Raw genomic sequence first — 15,778 nt, forward strand, 5'->3', positions numbered from 1 at the left:
GGGCGCCATGGCGCCCGCCGGGGCATTTGTAGGCGCCCGCCGACAACCCGGGCTGGCCCCACCCCCGGCGCACTGGAGGCGCCGGCCCCAGGCACGCGACACCGGCGCCTGGTGCGCGGCGGTCGGGCGGCCCCAGCCCCGGGGCGCGCGGCGCCGGTGCCGGCCCCAGGCACGCAGCTCGGGCGGCAGCGCCAGCTCCGGGCCCATGGCACAAGGGGCTCGGGCGGCCCCGCCCCTGGGCGCCCGGCGCGAGTGTGGCCCCGCCCCCGGGCGCCCGGGAGCCCGTAAAGGTTGGGGACCACTGCATTAATGGATCTCCAAGTCACTGTGGTGTTTCAGGCCAATTCCAGAAGCCAAATACACAGGGAATGGTTGGAACTTAACTTTCATTTACAAGTTTGATGCTTATCAGAATGGAATGAACAGAGATATTGGCTGGCTCGCACACTACCTTCCGCATCTTAATGACTTACCCAGCCAATGGAAGTGCTAATTGTTCTTATCAGCGTCTTGTAACTTGAACAATCTATTCACTGTCTTCCCTTTCTTTTTTTCTTTCCTTCCCTTATTTATTCTTGGATCTGGACTTTTTATACTCCAGTCATCTGAAGAAGTGGGTCGTACCCATGAAAGCTCATGATACCATCTACATGTTTTGTTAGTCTTTAAGGTGTTACTGACTATTTGTTGTTTTATAAATTTTTCATGATGGCTATTGTCAGGGCTCGCCACGCCACGGTGAGCCCCGCTTGCCAGCCGCGCGGTTCAGCACGCTGCGTATGTGCAGACCACGCTGCACATGCACTGATCGCGTTGCGGCGCCGTGCCAGGCTATAATCTATTCGCCTGTGGCGAATAGATTACCTAAATTGTCGAGCCTTGGCTATTCTTACCCCAGAGACTCAGGTAAGCAAATGGTTACTATGGACCGACTAGGATTTTAAGTGTCTCTGCACAGAAGTGAGGTTCGACCTGGCACTCCCGTATCTAATCACCGGTAAGAATGACACAGCCAGAGTCTAGAATAAATTTAAACTCAACTATATTGTCAATTTGAATAAAACACAGCAATTAACAATATAGACAGCAATCCCTGACACTTTGTGTCAGCAAACCAATCCACACCCAAAAAGAAATAGAAGATAGAAAAGAAAACCCCAGAAGGTAAGCAACTTTACAATTAGTAGATGGTACAGTGGAGGAACCAGACAGGATTCAGTTAGGTTGCTTGGGACCTTCAAACCTAGGGCTACTTATAGCCGTTGGGGAGGAACACCAAGTGATCCCTCGAGGATTTTTAGATGATACTAGGACAGAGCAATTCCGGAAAGGCCTGGGCCTTCGCCACGGCAGTCCAAAATTTCCGCAATTAGCAGCTTGTGTCTTTAGCTACACCGATGCTGGGGCCTTCATCACAACTCGGGAACCTGGACAGTTCAGGTGTTATTCAGCTGGGATGGTGAGGACCCTCGATCTCTAGCTGACACTCCCACACGCAGTGACTGAGTCTTCGCTACAGACTACGCTGAAAGATGCTACAGAGGCCTAAGCGTCTCACCACCCTTGAGTCCGACGAAGCAGCAACCGAGGAAGAAGAAGCCCGAGCCTTGGGGTGAGAGCTCCTTTTCAAAGGCCCTTGGCGGGAAAAGGGGGTTTGTGCTGTGTGCACACTAGATGGTGCAGTGTGTAAACAGTTAGTGCTGAGTGCAAGTGTTTAGTGCTGAGAGCAAATGATGATAAGTGACGTGTTCAACCTTTAGTGCTGAGTGCAACAGTTCTTCTGGCAGGAAAATCCAGTCCATACAGTTCCTCTGCCTCAGCAGTCCCAACAGTTCATAGGTGGTAAAATAGAATTGAGGATTCAAAATGGAGGTTGGATTACACTGTCCATATCAGCACATAGCAGCACTCAGATTAATCCCAACACTATGTTCCTCTGGGAAGAACTGAACTGTTCGTTTCAAGAGTGGGACTTATGAGTATGGATGAAAGAACTTTCTTGATAGCAGACCTGTACTGTGGAATTTGGGGGCAGAAGAGATTGAAATAGCCACAAGCCTCCACATTGAAATGGAAATTTTTCTTCTTACGTGTGGTCATCCAACAATAAGTGTGTTTACTAACATAAAATTGGATTACTACCTCTTAAGTGGCAGATGGAGAGAAAGAAACAAAGATCCTTATACACATGCTTTAGCATTTATAAGTAAGTTACTCTAATAAGCAGGGCTCGACAATCTATGTAATCTACTCGTCCGTGGTGAGTAGATTACAACCCAGAAGAGCCGAGTTTGGGCTATATGTGCATGCGCAGAATGATTTGCACATGTGCAGACGCTGGGCAGCATGGCTGGCGAGCGGGGCTTGCTGCGGCTCGGCGAGCCCTGCTAATAAGCAATGTATAAATGCCTAGTTAAGTGAGAGAGTAAGGTGACAGTTTGGTTTTAAATCTCTTCTTAAAATTATTAGCTTGTGATCACTCCTAAATCCTTAAATTCTTATGATGAGGTTCAGACTAGGGATGTTAAATATCAGTAATTGAATAGTCAATTAACCTCATGGATTCTTATTGGTTACTCAACTATTCTATAGTCCACGGGCAGCCCCTGTCCAGGAGCGGGAGGTCTGCACTCCCAGACCTGGCACGAGCTGGAACTGAGCCAGGCTGGCTGCCTGCCTGCTTCCTAATACACTTTAAATGCAGAGTCGCATTGGGGGTAGGTCCAGGACCCAGTGCAAGCTGGGACTGAGCTGGGCTGCTGGTCAGCCCGCTAAAAAATTTACTGGCAAGGGATGGGGGGGGGGGAATGCATGAAGTTTTTAGCATTAACTTATAAGCTTTTGCTTATCAGTTAATCAACTATACTATTACATCCCTAGTTCAGACCCTCTCAGTTTTGTTTGTGTAGAAAGGCATAATATAGGTCTACAAAAGCAACCTTATTTGGGCTTGTATTATAATTCCATATAGAGCGTTCGGGGGAAATTAATTTTTATCAGAGCAGTAGAGTTCAATTTCTAACTTGTGACAAGCAATCTGTACAAGATGTTGGGCAGTCGGTCCAGAGAATAAGAAAACCGTTACTATTCCCATTAACAGTAGGCTCTGCCCTAGCATGGTTCCTCTGTGGCTTTCAGCTGCAGAGAAATATCCCAGAGCAGGTTCCAACACTAGTGTCCTAATGGATATTATTTTGTCCATATACATATAAAAATAAATTATCTTAATCTGGCCCATCATGGAACAAGAAGTCTCTTTTGTTCCTAATGATTTAAATTTGTTGTGCAAGAATGAGGTTTGATTACATTATATTTAATTTTGTTTCCACTACTTGTACATTAGAAATGGTAGAACATCATGTCTTATTAGATGCTATAGTAGATTACTGTAAGCAATATAGTTCTGCCTGTTTGCTTTGCTACACAATCCACTTTAGCATAGCTGCTTGTTGTCAGGGAATTTAAATAATAAATATAACTTTAAGGTTTTCTTGGATCTTCTGACAGTTTAAAGAGCAACGCCAAAGCAATTCTGTTCCTAAAGGAAGAAGCATGTTGTGGTCTCTTCTGTTCCTAAAAGAAGAAGCATGTTCCCAATCTGCTTTAATACAGTCCTCATAGTGTAGTAGAGTTACAACTCTCTTTGCTCCCTCTTTTGGAATTTGGCTTTGTTTTTCAAGTGCATCGTAACTGGGTGCAAGCAAACAATATGCATTTTATTATGGTTAAATGTAAAGGTATATATCTAGGAACAAAGAAGGTACACTTTACTGATAGGATGAGGAATTCTCTCCTGAAAAGCAGTGTCTGTGAAAAAGATTTTGTGGAGTGAGATGGATAATCATCTGAATATGAGCTCCCAGCGTGCTGCTGTCCAAAAGAACTAATGAGATTCCTTGGATGCATAAATAGGAGAATCTCAAGTAGGAGTAGGAAGATTATTTTACCTCATTAGTTAGGTGAGGTCACCTCGATGGTTTCCTGACAAGTCCTCTACTCCATCAATGATGATAAACTTTTGGCTGCATGCGTGCGTGTGTTCCCCGTCTAACATGTTAACCATGCACAATTAGTCATCATGACAGACTCCAAGAGAGCCCCAGAGACCACAAATCAGACAAGGATCGAAAGCACCTGAATATGTTTATTGTCAAGTGAGGTACAATATTAGTTGTCAGAGAGCAGACTCGCTACTGCGCCATTATATAAATGTACACCATGACAATGGACTAATCCCCAACTAAACACTCTGGATTGTAGCGTTCCCCGACAGTTAGTCAATGACCACCCTTTGGGTTCTACTTTTATGCACAGGTACAAACAAATTACATATCACTCCTGACATATCAGGTTGCCAGCCTCTGTAAGCTAGTTACCATCCCTTACCTCAGAGAAGGCCAAGTTTCCATTACTATCCATCATGCTGTCAATTCATACTCATCCTGAACCCTGGGTTGGTATGTATGGTGTGTGTGTGTGTGTGTGTGTGTGTGTGTGTGTGTGTGTGTGTGATTGGTACCAAGACATTTCTTAACGAGGTGTTCTGATCCACCTCTCTGGAATGTGCTTTCAGCCTGTGCCTAATACCCCTTAGGTCTGAGTGTTTCTATAATATCAACCCTGTTCTTGCCAATTTCTGCGAGCAGGATCTGCCTCTTGCTCACAGGTTAACTCTGCTTTATATTAGCAAAGTCTTAACCATTGTTGTTTAGGCCTCAGGGCTCATACTCAGGCTGTGATGTGTTGGCATTTGTTTCAGACCTTCATCTTACTACACCCCTGTATTTAGCATGTGTGCACCTGTTGCTGAAACACTGTGTCTATTTCTGGTGTTTGCAGTTCAAGAAGGTTGTTGATAAATTGAAGTGGGCTCAGAGAAGAGCCATGAAAATGACTAAAGGATTAAAAACATACCTTATAGAGATTGAGCTTTTTGAATCATTCTGTTTAGCTTAACAAAGAGAAGATTCATTGACTTGATTACATCCTTTGATTCCAGTTTCCCCACTGCCCTCACAGTGGGAGACCGATGAGAGTAAATTTTCCTATCAGCTTTTCTTACTTCTTGCGGAAGCAGGAGTACCGACACCCTCTGAGTTCAATTTAGCGAATCTTTACTAGACCTGCTAAATTGAATTCTGGAAGATCAATTGTATAGAGAATTGATACAATTCTCATAGAGAAGACATGGTCTAAGTGACCTCCTCTACTTCCAATTCCCAGGCCCAAGTCTTATCCGGTAGGTCAGAGGTGGGCAATAAAATGGTGGCAGTTCACCAAGGTTAGCTCCTGGCGAGCTGCCACTGCTATATTTGCCTGTGCCTCTGCAGGTATGGGTGATTGCAGCTTTCCAATGGGAGCTGCAGAAAGGGTGCGGACTAGGACACCATTTCCTGCAGCTCCACTGGCCAGGGACTGCTATACCTATGGAGGAGCAGGTAAATATATAGGCAACAGCCCACTAGAGGCTAACCCTGGGGAAACGGATTTGGCCCATGGGCTGATATTTGCCCACCCTTGCAGTAAGTCATGCTGCACTACACAGGATTAATAACATACTTCAAATTACATAGATCGAGTAAAATGCTTGCAAATATCTATAGAACTTGTGGGGATACCTTGGTCTTTATGGATAGTTACCTTTATGGATAGTTACCTTTTAAAAACTTATGTACTAATTAAATATCATACCTTGCATTTTCAAAATTGTGGCAAACATAACAATAGCACAATTCAATTTTATTAATATTTGTTAAATTATGTTTGAAATTTATTGAAAATAGAATTTGATTGTTATTCTGCTGAAAAGTGACATTTTTCTGATCTTTCTTGGTTCTAAGAATATTTTATTTGTCTAGAATACACTGTACTTTCTGGATTTTATTTCAGGATGAAAAGAAAGTTCTATTCTTGGGATGAATGTATGAATTTGAGAGAAGTCAAGGTAAAACTCAGAGAATAATGTTTTTTAATGTAAACTGAATGTCGAGTCTTTATCTTGTTTAAATTCATGCTTTGATTAGTCCAAACCAGATTATTACGGAGGTAATGGCAGTGCTTAATTTCTTTACCAGATACTTTGTTTTCCTCAGGTTTTTACATCCAACAGTGCTATATAATATTTTAAACACTATGCAGCAGCTGAAATGGTGAAGCTGAAAAATTCTACATTTTGTGATATTTATATGATATATGGAAGGCTCTTCCATTTACTGTTTTCATCCAATTCCTATTTTTTTAATCTTGCATACAAATGAATTTGGTTTACAGTCATGATTTTGAATAAAGTATCCATTTGCTATACATTTTCTATTGATTGGCATTGCCTTTTTTAAGGCAAAAAATAGATAATTGAGTGCCTGGCTGAAAAAATGTTGGATTTATAGATGAAAATAATTTCACTTGCACAAACGGAATACTCTTTTTGAAAATTTGGCCCTGAAGGTTTCTCTATTTACAGGTTGAACCTCTGTGGTCTGGGATTCTCTGGACTGGTAACATTTGTGGTCTGGCAGAACCATGGATGTTGCTGGACTAGAGATCCCTAGCAATGATATGCCAGTGGCTGGGAGCAGAGCCAACAGGCAGGAACAAGGGGGCAGAAGAGCCCACTGGGCACCAGAGCTCACAGCCGGCAGGGCCGAGGAAACTTGCAGAGCCATTGGAGGCCAATGGGGAGGGACCACAGAGCCCACAGCTAGCAGGGCCACCAGAGCTCGCGGGATGGGGGGGCCGCAGTGCCCGCAGCCAGCAGGGCTGTGAGCGCCATCAGAGCTACTGGAGCTCTTGGAGGGGAACACCAGAATTTGCAGAGCCCGCAAGGCTGCAAGGGGGCAGTGGGCAGCAGTGCCAGGTGACTGGGGAGTGGAGCCCAGTGGAGAGGCTGGCTACCTCTCTTAGTCCAGCAAACTCTCTTGTCTGAGACTGATCATGTTCTGAGGGTGCCAGTCCAGGGAGGTCCAACTTGTGTGTATATATATTAGAGATTTGTGCATCTGTCTGTGTGCTTGTCTGCAAGTCCATTTGTTCAAGAACTCCTCCTAAGCAGTAAAAGGTAGTACCACCACATTTGGTATGCAGCTTTCTGTTATCCTAATTGAAAGCAACGTCAGGGGTTAGTTGTGCCAAGAAAATAGGAAAGCCTATTTAAATTATTTTAAAAAGTCCCAGGGTGGGGAGAAAAGGCCCCTGGCACCCGTGGATGAGGAGGAGAGAAAGCACTTCTGGATGGGATCTCTTGCCCTGAGCTCACCTAACACCCCCCTCCCCCCCGCAACTCTCACTCTTGCACTTCCACACCCTCCCCACACTTTTAGCCTCCTGCTAGATCAGTGGTCCCCAATGTGGTGCCCGCGGGCGCCATGGTGCCCGCCGGGCCATTTCTGTGCACCCGCCGAGTGATTGGGGCTGGCCCCACCCCATGGCACGCAGCGCATGTGCGGTGCCAACCCCTGGGTGCATGAGCGGCGCTGGCCCCGGAGGCGCCGCATATGGTTGGTGCCGGCCCCAGGCGCGCGGCGGTTAGGCAGCCTCACCCCCGGGTGCATGGCGCGAGGTCTATGCCGGCCCCGGGCATGCAGCACATGGGCGGCCCTGTCCCCGGGTGAGCGGCGCAAGGGCTGTGCCATATGCCGGCCCCGGGCATGCAGCACATGGGTGGCCCTGTCCCCGGGTGAGCGGCGCGAGGCATATGGGTGGTGCTGACCCAGGCGCGAGGCATAGGGGTGGCTCTGGCCCTGGGCGCGCAGCACATGGGCGGTCCCGCCACCGGGCGCACGGTGCATGGGTGCTGCCAGCTCCTGGGTGCGTGGCACAGGTGCCGGCTCCAGGCATGCAGTGACGGCCTTGCCCCCGGGAGCATGGGACATGGGCTGTTCCGACCCTGGGCGCGCGACTTATGGGCGGCCCCACTCCTGGGTGTGCAGCACAGTTGTGGCGCCAGCCCCGGGAGTGCGGCGCATGGGTGGCGTCAGCTCCAGGCATGCAGCGTATGGGTGGCCCCGCCCCCGGGCTCGTGTGCGGTCCCGCCCCAGGTGCATGTGTGGCCCTGCCCCGGGTGCCCCGCGTGTGAGCAGCCCCGCCTCCGGGCTCCTGGCAGCCCCAAAAGGTTGGGGACCACTGTGCTAGATCATAAACACTTCTAGCCTCCTGCCCTGCCTCCTGCTCACACACTCCATTGCCAGCCCCCTGCCCGAAGGGTCCAGGTTATGCTAGATACGTTTTCTAGGTTTTTTTCATAAATGTAAAATTGCCATGGAGGAGTGCAATAATCTTTTTGGAAGACAAGACAAGATACATTGCATTTATTCAGTAACTATTTTTAATGCAGAATTAACAGAAATTTAGGTATTGCTCTATTTTACCTCTTTTGAAGAACCAAAGTCACAGTTCTAATTTGAGTACACGTGTTTCTGTATTGCAGTCTCTTAAGAAATTGAATCATGCCAATGTGATAAAATTGAAAGAAGTCATCAGAGAAAATGACCACCTTTATTTTGTGTTTGAATACATGAAGGAAAATCTCTATCAGTTAATGAAGGACAGGTATGTTTCACTTATAGGATATACAGTAGAATATGGTGTTTGCAGTTTTTTTTAATGAGTTCTATTGATATCTTGAGCAATTAAATTAAATTTCCTGTTTTAAGACTTTTCCATACTTAATAGATTCAAATAACTAAAAGCTTGTTTCTGTATTCTGTCCTTAACGTCACCTTTGCAAATGCCACTTAAGTTAATAGAAGTTATGCCTGTATCTCAGTATAGAATTAGGAATTGTTCAGCTTCCAGTATATCGGAAATAACACAACCAAATGAGAATTCTGAGATATTTATATGCTTTGTATAGTAAGCCTTGCAAGAATTTGTGAAAGCAAGTTTCTTAATCCCTTTAACGTATGAAGAACCAGACTAATATTTCACCAACTGCCTATATTATTGAGTTTGCCGGGAAGGGAGGGTGAAGTGGGGAGGATGTACATAACAGAGGAAGAGAGAAAACATATTCATATACAGACTTGGAACTTTCAGTCCTTATGCAAACAAAATATCCTTTGTGATCAGAGAAAGTTTCACTTGGATATGGAACTCCATATTAAGCCTTAAAATTTTTGCTTTTGTTCTTTCATCCTTAAGGTTTGGTTGCTTCACAGTATATTGTGTAAAATGTTGAACATGTTATCTTGATACAGAAAAGAAATAATATAAAGATGCTTGAAATAATTAAACATTTTATGTAAATGTGTTTCTTTGCAGAAACAAGTTGTTCCCTGAGTCAGTCATCAGAAACATTATGTATCAAATATTACAAGGCCTAGCTTTTATCCATAAGCACGGTAGGTTTCTTTGCAGAATTTAATTGTGCAGTCCTCTTTTGGGAAAGAAGATAATGCACAGTAATCCTAGGAAAAACTTTATGGCTGGGGTTACAGGTTAAACAGATTGTATTATAGTATTATAGAAAGTACATTGCCCTACGTGGTCTCAAAAATATGCTGCCGTCTTAAAAATCCATCTACATGTTTAAATGATATTTGGTTCTTCTGTAATTGGAAGCTCTTTTCTGAAAGCATCAATAATCACTTTATTTAGAGCCTGCTTATTATGCTTTCAGACCTAGATCAAAGTGATTTTGATTCTGAAGAAATTTGCATGCTGCTCTATAGATATAGTACATTTCTTATTTTTCTCAAGAGGGGATGTTTGGGGGCAATTGATACTTTGCAGATTGCACTTTTGTCTATGAAACTAATGATATCAAAGTAGTGCTATATCTACAAAAATGTTGAGATAATTTGTTCATTAAAATACAAACTGAGCTTGTGTATTGTGAGAAATCTAGCAAGTATGAGCAGTTGCAGCTCACCTGAAGAAGTTGTGGGTGCACTGCATCTTTCAAAACATTAGCAAAATATTCCACTCTAAGGGTGTGTCTAGACTACAGAGTTTTGTCGACAAAAGTGGACTTTTGTCGACAAAACTATACCTGCGTCTACACTACTGCTGAGTTCTGTTGACATAACGTCGACAGAACTCAGCAGTTTTGTCGACGCTGGTAAACCTCATTTTACGAGGCATAATGCCTTTTGTCGACAGAGTTATGTCGACAGAAGGTGTTCTTGCATCTAGGGTTGTGTCTAGACTACAGGGTTTTGTTGACAAAGCAGCTTGCTTTGTCGACAGAACTGGATGTAGTGTAGACGCGCTTTGTCGACAGTATCTGTCGACAAAACGTCTGTCGACAAAAGCCTGTAGTCTAGACGTACCCTAATTTATTCTGGTAAGCAATGCATCTTGTAAGCTGCAGTCAAATACTGGTATCAAGCTCCTTTATATTACAAAGTATCTTCCTATTTTACTGTTCATTTGATCTGTTCTACTTTTTTTCCACCTTCATCACTTTTTCTGCAACCTGACAGAGAAAATAAGATGTCCACTGATAATGAAATAAGGAACATGGTGTTCCCAGTGATCTCTAGCTTAACCTTTGTACAGAAGTGTGGTAAGGCTCTTGGATACAGTACTTGACAAAAAAGAACCACTAATGTTTTTACTAATTTTGTAAGTCAGTGGTTCTCAAGCTATTGTACTGGTGACGCCTTTCACAGAACAAGCCTCTGAGTGTGACCCTTCCTCCTCCCCCCATGAATTAAAAACAGGGCATTTTTATACATTTAACACTTTTATAAATGCTAAAGGCAAAGTGGACCTTGGGGTGGAAGTTGACATCTCGTGACCCCTCTCTACCAGTAACCTTGTGATGCTCTTGTGACCTCCCAGTTTGAGAATCCTTGTTGAAGGTGATCTATAAAGTGTTGTTTCATGTCTTTTTTTTTTATTTATGATCATAGATGATTCTTTGATCATCAGCAAACTTTCTTTTTATATATATAAAATAAATGAGTGAATTACATGTAAAGAACTTATGAAAAGTCTTAGGGTACATCTATACTAGCCCCCTAGATCGATCTAGGAAGGCTAATGAGGTGACTGAAATTGCAAATCAAGCCTGGGATTTAAATATCCTGTGCTTGATTTGCATGTTCCCGGCCGGTCGCCATTTTAGAAATTGACTAGCCCGAAGTAACTGACCACGTCTACACACAGCAGTGAAACGGGATTCCGATTTAAAGCCCCTAAATTGAATTAGCTGGTAAACCTCATTGCAGGTGGAATACCAGCTAATTCGAGTTAGGGCTTTAAATCGGAATCCCGTTTCACTGCCTCGTGTAGACACGGGCAGGTACTTCGGGCTAGTCAATTTCTAAAATGGCAACCGGCCGGGAACATGCAAATCAAGCATGGATGTTTAAATCCCGGGCTTGATTTGCAATTTCAGTCACCCTCATTAGCCTCCCTAGATGGATCTAGGGGGCTAGTGTAGACATACATTAACATCCGAATAAAGAAATAGGGGTATTATTCTAGTCTTAGCTATTTGGGCACAGAAAGATGATGGAAATTTATAAAATAACCTTTAATCTTCCTAATTAGCTGAGTCTTTCTGATTTTAGATTTTCAGTACATAGGAAACCAATGACTTTTCATAAATATTGAATTGCAGTATTGCTTAGTGGTGTCATGAGATTTATAGCAACTAACAGTAAATTAAACTGCAGGAATGGTTAGACTATGTAGTGGGATAAACTATGCTTATACACAGATGAATTTAAAAACATGGATACCTAAATAGAACTTCCAAATCCTGTATATTAATGCTAAGATTAGAATTTAGGAGTATGAAACAGACTCTGGTATGTGTAATTTTTAATACAAATATCCAAAAGCAGAATTTGGATGTCCTGTTAAAAGCCTATGTCTGCAAACTGATTAAGTAACTCTAACTTCTGTAAGAAATGCTAACTGAAGAATATTGCCAGAGACTGGTTTTTTTATTGGCATGTAAGAGAAAAAACAAGCTAGTTCATGCAAAAATGGGCTCTGTTTCTAAAATTAGTTTATTTACAATTATTAAACAGAACAAATTTCCATTAACTATCATTGCTCAGATAAGCAAACCATAACCATTCAAAATTAAGAAGCAATTTCCTGGAAATTGTTACATACTTTTGTTAGAGTTTTAAACCCAGGTATTTGTGCTTATTAATTTAATTGTATTTATTGTTCAATTATGGGAAAACTTTCCTTCCTTTCTAATACTTATTTTGCAAGAGTGTGAATGAAAGAAAAGTTCATGGTCCCCAGAGAATTCCAAAGTGAATTTTATATTACTAAGCCAAAACTTCTTGCTGAACAAAGGTTGGCACAATTTGTTTTTTTCTGTGTATACTCATAGGTTTTTTCCATCGGGATATGAAGCCTGAAAACCTTCTCTGTATGGGTCCAGAGCTTGTGAAAATAGCTGATTTTGGGTTGGCTAGAGAACTAAGATCTCAGCCACCATACACAGATTATGTTTCTACCAGATGGTAAGTGATATGTACAGTAAATATATTACTTTAATTTAAGCTTTCTTTGTACCTCCACCTCTGAATTTGGCCCATTATTTCATATAGGTACCGTGCACCTGAAGTTTTGTTAAGGTCTTCTGTTTATAGCTCTCCTATTGATATATGGGCTGTTGGTAGCATAATGGCTGAACTTTACACGCTGAGACCTCTTTTCCCAGGGACAAGTGAAGTAGATGAAATCTTCAAAATTTGCCAAGTATTAGGCACTCCAAAGAAGGTAAGGCCAACTGTAAAGTTATAGTATTAAAAATTATGAGAATAAGTGAATAAATCACATCAGTCACTATCTTGCTTTTAATAGATGAATATAAACATTTACATTATAGTAATTGCTTGTGTAGTTTGATGCTTTGTAAATTGTTCCTCTTTGTTCTTATTGATATATAAAATAATATTGGTGTTTTTATTAACACCCTTTATATGATGTTTGATTTTTTTTAAAATCCCTTACTCTCTATCATGTTGAAAGCCAGATAAATTATATGTTTTTTTTAAAAGAGGTTGTGCATGTGGCTTTAAGAATATTTGCTTACACTTTATATTTTATTGTAACATGTTCAAATTACTATTCTCGAATTATTATGATGTCTTAATTAGAGCATTGTGAGGGGGAAATGGAATATGAACTACTGTATTAAGGTGGAAACCTTCTGTTTTCATATAAAAGATGTTTAGCCATGGCATCAAGAGGATACATTTAGACAATCTATTAGTATTATACAGAATTACTTTCAATTATTTTAGGCACATGATACAATTTAAAGATGAAGTTTTAAAAAAAATGTTGACTGAATAGTGCTTACAGAAATATGCACATGAGTATTTGCATTTGTGCACACAACAAAATTGCTTAAACAAGATATCTGTGCAGGCAACTATTCAGCTATGCAAACATAATTGCTGCAGGCACGAATCAGATTTAGTTCTTTTTAAAACAAAAATTATAAATGTTTGATTCTGTAATGAGTTATAAAAGAACTATACAGGTACACTCTAAGGGTATGTCTAGACTACATGCCTCTGCCGACAGAGGTAAAATAGGCTACCTGACATAGTCAATGAAGCAGGGATTTAAATATCCCCGGCTTCATTCAAATAAAAATGGCTGACTCACTGTGCCGGCTCAGCTGATCATCAGCACAGCGTGTGGGTCAAGACGCAGATCGGTTGACAAGGGAAGCCTTTGTCGACCGCTCCCTTATGCCTTGTGAAACCCTGGAGCCCACAATTTTCTAGGTGCTGTCCCTGTTTTAATAAAGAAGTTGTCAACAGTAATAGAGGAATGAGGGAGAGGAGAATGTTTGGATAGACATATTAGATGCTTGCCTATTAATATATGGAGACTGGGACATTTGGTAGCCCATGGTGTGGCGGATGTAAGTGTACCCAAGAGACTGAATGAGAAGTATTAGGTGTAACAGACAGTTTCTGTTGAAATTGCTCATTAAAAACGCTGTGTATTACATAGTAAGTACTCCAGGATTTTAGTCTTTATAAAAAATTTTTTTATTAATGGCAAGTGAGTGAGGGGAGCAAGCAACAGAGGAGAAGGGATGGAGTGAACGGGGGAGTGGCCTTGGAGAAAGAGTGGGGTAATGGACTGGTATTGGGGAAGGAGTGGGACATGGCAATGGTGTTCAGTTTTCTGCAATCAGAAAGTTGGCAACCTTTCTGGCAGACAGTCTCTTGAGTGTAATTACCAGCCTGCTTGCTTTAGAGCAGATGCTAGGCTGTTCTGAAGTGCTTTGGGACTGGGGTCATTGTAAAGCCAGCCCCAGGATCAGGAAGCTGTAATTGGTTCCTCTGTGGCTCTTTCCTCTGCTGGGCAGAGAGAATCTGGCCCTTCATCTGCCTATGACAATACCAAGTGCAGTTCTTATGGGAAACCTATGATTTCCTGTAACCTTAAATTTGCTTTTCGTTTAGCAACTTACCACAATAACAGGCATATCAACTGACACATTGACGTACTGTGCTTCTTTATGCAGATACACAAAGTTATGTTAATGGATTAATTATGCCTGCAGACAGGTTTCACAACTACATGCAGTCCCTGACTTACGCACTTACGAACGGGGCTTTCTCGCCCCGGAGCTCGCAGGCAGCGGTCCTGCCACCTCGACCTCTGGGGCGAAAAAAGCTGCTCCCGGTGCCCCTGGTCTGCTGGGGACCGTCTCCAGCAGACCAGGGGCACTGGGAGCAAAGCCGCAGCAGCGGCGGGTTCCCGCGCTTCTGAGGCTTTGCTCTGGCAAAGCCTCAGAGGTGCGGGACCGCGCCGTGGCTGCGGCTTTGCTCCTGGTGTCTCTGGTCTGCTGGAGACGGTCCCCAGCAGACCAGGGACACCGGGAGCAAAGTCGCAGCGGTGGCGGGGTCCCGCTGCCGCTGCGGCTTTGCTCCCCGTGTCCCTGGTCTGCTGGGGGGGGGGGGGCGCAGCTAGTTTCCCCCCCCCCCCCAGCAGACCAGGCTTTTGTTGTGGACCTGGGGCAGAGCAGCTGGGGTGCTGCTGGTTAGTCCCGCAGCGCCGCTCTGGGCACTACTGGACCAACCCGGCAGCACCCCAGCTGCTCTGCCCCAGGCGTCCTGATTCAGCTGCTGCTGGTCACTTTCTTGGGGGGAGGGGGATTGATGGGGGGAGTTGGGAGGGGGGTTGGGTCACCTTGCCTCCCACCTGGAATTTCTTCGCTCCCCCCAATTTGGGAACCTATGTACCTTTGCAGGCCCTATGCATGCTCTCCACAGGATTAACGACTCCAGCTTTCACCACTTAGGCTTTCGACCTCTCTCTTCAGCACACATGTTGTAGAATTCTGTTTTAATTTGTTTCCAAATGATGTAGTCTCTGTCATCTTGATTTTCATTAACAGAGTGATTGGCCAGAAGGGTACCAGCTTGCATCTGCCATGAATTTCCGCTTCCCTCAGTGTATCCCTATACACCTCAAAACTCTCATTCCAAATGCCAGCAATGAGGCAATACAGCTTATGACTGATATGCTCAACTGGGATCCAAAGAAACGACCTACAGCAAGTCAGGTATGACTGCCTAAGTGATAGATTCGTTATAAGGCCAAAAACAATTTATATAACAATTTAGATTAAAAATTTACACATGCTAGCTTATCATAGCACTGTAGGAAAGAAAAAACCATCCTCCTATTTTGTAGCTATAGGTGGAAATAAGACCAGAAGGAAGCCAAAATGTTCAAAGTTAGGCAGTTTGATCGTTCATCTGTTGTCAAATTATGATTTCTATTCTCTCTGTAATTTGGTCTTGTATATGCTGTCTGTGCAGACCTATATCAGAGCCAC

General features: G+C 43.3%; 1 protein-coding gene across 5 annotated transcripts in view; it reads left to right on the forward strand.

The window, feature by feature from the left end:
* MAK (male germ cell associated kinase) overlaps positions 1-15,778 on the forward strand; it is a 55,394-nt gene that overhangs the window by 9,906 nt on the left and 29,710 nt on the right. For 4 of the 5 annotated variants that reach the window (XM_075921268.2, XM_075921267.2, XM_075921266.2 and 1 more), the window contains exons 3-8: positions 5,890-5,944; positions 8,423-8,544; positions 9,256-9,335; positions 12,296-12,428; positions 12,516-12,687; positions 15,335-15,502. In XM_075921268.2, the coding sequence (XP_075777383.1) occupies positions 5,890-5,944; positions 8,423-8,544; positions 9,256-9,335; positions 12,296-12,428; positions 12,516-12,687; positions 15,335-15,502 (730 nt within the window). Of the gene's footprint in view, positions 1-1,389; positions 1,613-5,889; positions 5,945-8,422; positions 8,545-9,255; positions 9,336-12,295; positions 12,429-12,515; positions 12,688-15,334; positions 15,503-15,778 lie in introns of all 5 variants that reach the window. The other variant, XM_075921265.2, reaches the window with a different exon arrangement.

The sequence above is a fragment of the Pelodiscus sinensis genome, chromosome 2 (genome assembly GCF_052426305.1).
Source record: "Pelodiscus sinensis isolate ZL-2025 chromosome 2, ASM5242630v1, whole genome shotgun sequence".
Classification (NCBI taxonomy): domain Eukaryota; kingdom Metazoa; phylum Chordata; order Testudines; family Trionychidae; genus Pelodiscus; species Pelodiscus sinensis.